This window comes from Bison bison, unplaced genomic scaffold, assembly GCF_000754665.1.
Source record: "Bison bison bison isolate TAMUID 2011002044 unplaced genomic scaffold, Bison_UMD1.0 scf7180017849575, whole genome shotgun sequence".
In the NCBI taxonomy this organism is placed as follows: Eukaryota; Metazoa; Chordata; class Mammalia; order Artiodactyla; family Bovidae; genus Bison; species Bison bison.
The window spans coordinates 47136-50646 of NW_011480148.1; the positions used below are offsets into that span (position 1 = coordinate 47136).

Consider the following 3511-nt stretch of genomic DNA (forward strand, 5'->3'; position numbering starts at 1 on the left):
CCCAGCTTAGCACGTGCAGTCAGGTCAGGACCAGGGCCGGCGGGGTGCGGCGTCCCACCCCGAGATGACCTGGCCCCAGAGTGCGCCCAAAACAAGGACGAGGGGACCCTCTGAGAACCACACCTTCCAGATTCCAGGCACAGACCACCTGCCAGGGCACTTCCCAAAAGGGGGCCACTAAGTCTACCTGATGACCCAACAAGGGGCACACTGGCCTCCATCCGGTCAGACGGGGTGAGGGCAGGGGGCTGAGGCCCCGCCACCACCAGATGGGGAGGTTCGGTCAGGACAAGGCAGTGTTGCTGGTGCAGACCCCGCCCGGCAGACGAGCGCACTCTGGACCACCGCAGGAAGGCACGGCCCTCGGGCCTGTCCCCCACGGCAGAGGCCTGGGGAGGTCCCCAGGGAAAGGAGGGGGAGGCGACCCCACTAAGCACTCGGCACTGAGGCTGGTTCACATCCCGGAGCAACAGTCCCGTGGCGGTCCCCTCGGGCAGGTCGCCTCACCTCAGGCCCTGGCTTACCTCAGGGGCCATCAGGACAATCAAAAGAACGAACGCCCAGGAAGTGCTGCTGAGAGAGGAGCCCAAGCCTCTCAAAGGCCGCAGCAGAGAAGAGGCAGCAGCTCAACATGGGGGCTGAGCCTGCACCGCCCCCCTAGATGACGAGAACGGCACCTGACCTCCCGCAGAACAGAGCTGCCGAGACCCTCCTGCCCAGGCCCAGGACGGCTGGCAGAGCAGGGAGCCAACCTCGGAGAGCACCAGGGTGTCTCCTCCAGGTGGGGTGGGGAAAGCCCTGCAGCACCCAGAGACCCTTGCCCGCCCCCACCCCACACCTACCTGGCCCCGTGCCTCCTGAATCTTCTCATGCAGGCGCTGCCGCAGAACGTCCAAGGCAAACAAAGAGTCAGGCTCTGCGGCCAGGCCATCTGCAAAGAAGGATCAGAAATCCGAAAGGAGAGCCCCTCCCAACCTTCCTGTGGCCACCCCCCCGCCACAACAGGGGCCGGATTCAAAGCCTGAGCCTCCGTGTGCGCCCCACACCCCCACTCCCGCCCAGTGGCCACTGGTGGAACTGCAGGGCCTCTTCAAGCTGGACTGGCCTCCGGGGTAGGGCTTGCTTGTGTAGCACGGGCCAAACCCATCTCTGGATTCTTCCAACTCCTGCGGCACCCACCCACACCCAGAGGCAGCTCTCAGGACATCACTTCAGAAACTTGAGGGCAGTGAAGCTCGGCATGCCAGGTCGCTGAGGATTTTAGAGGACACAGCCATGCCCCTCTCTGTCCCGGTTACTATATGACCTGGGGCTTCTGTGCCCTTCCTGAGCTGCCCATCCACCCATAGACCCTGCGATCTGTCCTCTACAAAGCCTCATACCACCCCAGTGTACCTGATCTTGCTGTTATAACCAGAGAGGGCCACATGCACACCTATTCCAGATCCCAGCAGGCTCTGCCTGCCTGCCTGCCCCCCTCACCTGCTGGGACCCTGGTGGAGCTGGTGGCTCCCTCCTCCTCCTTGGCCACCTCTGGCTTCCTGGCCTCAGACTTCTCTGCAGAGGCCTGGGCCTTGGGCTTTGCAGTCTTCCTCTCCCGCTCCCGGGATTTCTTCTGCGCTTTCTTCCTCTTCTTCCTGGGGGGCGCAGCAGCTTCTGAGACTTGAGTTTTGCCAGCTGAAACAAGAAACGATAAAGGGCTGCCACTTCAATCCCCGTGACCCAGTCAGTAGGTAAGAAGGTCCTGCAAAGGTTTTGATTTCAGAAGGATGCCAAAAGCCAGTTGAGATGGGAGTTGTGGGGACCCTCATCCACTGAGCTCAGAACCACACACCTCCTGGAAAGCAGACTGGTCACACTCATCAATCCCTGATGAGTGTAATATGCTGACCCACCGCCAACATCCACACGCTGACCCAGCAGTCTCCTTGTATCCATCCTCAGGGACAATGAAGGCACGTCCCACAATGAACTGTGTACCCCAGAATGGGTTATATCGTTTTGGGCTTCCCAGGTGGCGCTAGTGGGAAAGAATCCACTTGGCAAAGAGATGCGGGTTTGATCCTTGTGTCAGCAAGGTGCCCTGGAGGAGGAAATGGCAACCTGCTCCAGAACTCTTGCCTGGAAAAACCCCATGGACAGGGAAGCCTGGCAGGCTACAGTACACGGGGTCCGCAAAGTGCTGGACACACTGAGCTGACTAAACACACACACACACGCTTTCAAATTAAAAGGTGGAAAGGGAATTCCCTGACAGTCCAGGCAAAATGGCTGTCTGGGGAGGCCTTACAAATAGCTGAGAAAAGAAGAGAAGCAAAAGGCAAAGGAGAAAAGGAAAGATATACCCACTTGAACGCAGAGTTCCAAAGAACAGCAGAGAAAGCCTTCCTCAGTGATCAATGCAAAGAAATAGAGGAAAACAACAGAATGGGAAAGACTAGAGATCTCTTCAAGAAAATTAAGAGACACCATGGAAACATTTCATGCAAGATGGGCACAATAAAGGACAGAAACAGCATGGACCTAACAGAAGCAGAACATATTAAGAAAAGGTGGCAAGGATACACAGAACTATACAAAAAAAGATCTTCATGATCCAGATAACCACGATGGTGTGATCACTCACCTAGAGCCAGACATCCTGGAGTGTGAAGTCAAGTGGGCCTTAGAAAGCATCACTACAAACAAAGCTGGCGGAAGTGATGGAATTCCAGCTGAGCTACTTCAAATCCTAAAAGATGATGCTGTAAAAGTGCTGCATTCAATATGTCAGCAAATTTGGAAAACAGCAGTGGCCACAGGACTGGAAAAGGTCAGTTTTTATTCCAATCTCAAAGAAAGGCAGTGCCAAAGAATGTTCAAACTACCGCACAATTGCACTCATCTCACCTGGTAGCAAAGTAATGCTCAAAATTCTCCAAGCTAGGCTTCAACAGTACATAAACTGACAAGTTTCAGATGTTCAAGCTGGATTTAGAAAAGACAGAGGAACCAGAGATCAAATTGCCAACATCCACCGGATCATCGAAAAAGCAAGGGGATTTCCAGGAAAACACCTACATCTGCTTCATTGACTACACGAAAGTCTTTGACTGTGTGGATCACAACAAACTGTGGAAAATTTTTAAAGAGATGGGAATACCAGACCACCTTACCTGCCTCCTGAGAAATCTGTATGCAGATCAAGAAGCAACAGTTAGAACCAGACATGGAAAAATGAACTGGTTCAAAATTGGGATATGTCAAGGCAGTATATTGTCACTCCGCTTATTTAACTTATATGTAGAGTACATCATGCAAAATGCCAGACTGGATGAAGCACAAGCTGGAATCAAGATTGCCAGCAGAAATATCAATAACCTGAGATATGCAGATGATACCATCCTTATGGCAGAAAGCAAAGAGGAACTAAAGAGCTTCTTGATGAAAGTGAAAGAGGAGAGTGAAAAAGCTGGCTTAAAACTCAACATTCAAAAAATGGAAAAAAAAAAAAAAAAAAGAAAACCATGGA

General features: G+C 53.2%; 1 protein-coding gene across 1 annotated transcript in view; it reads right to left on the minus strand.

Annotated features, from left to right (window-relative positions):
* Positions 1 to 1706, minus strand: part of SURF6 (surfeit 6) — a gene marked incomplete at its 5' end in the record, with an annotated part of 5966 nt that extends 4260 nt beyond the window's left edge. The window contains 2 exons of the mRNA XM_010847372.1: positions 843 to 931; positions 1483 to 1706. Of these exons, the coding sequence (XP_010845674.1) occupies positions 843 to 931; positions 1483 to 1706 (313 nt within the window). The remainder of the gene's footprint in view (positions 1 to 842; positions 932 to 1482) is intronic.
* Positions 1707 to 3511: the final 1805 nt, after the last annotated feature.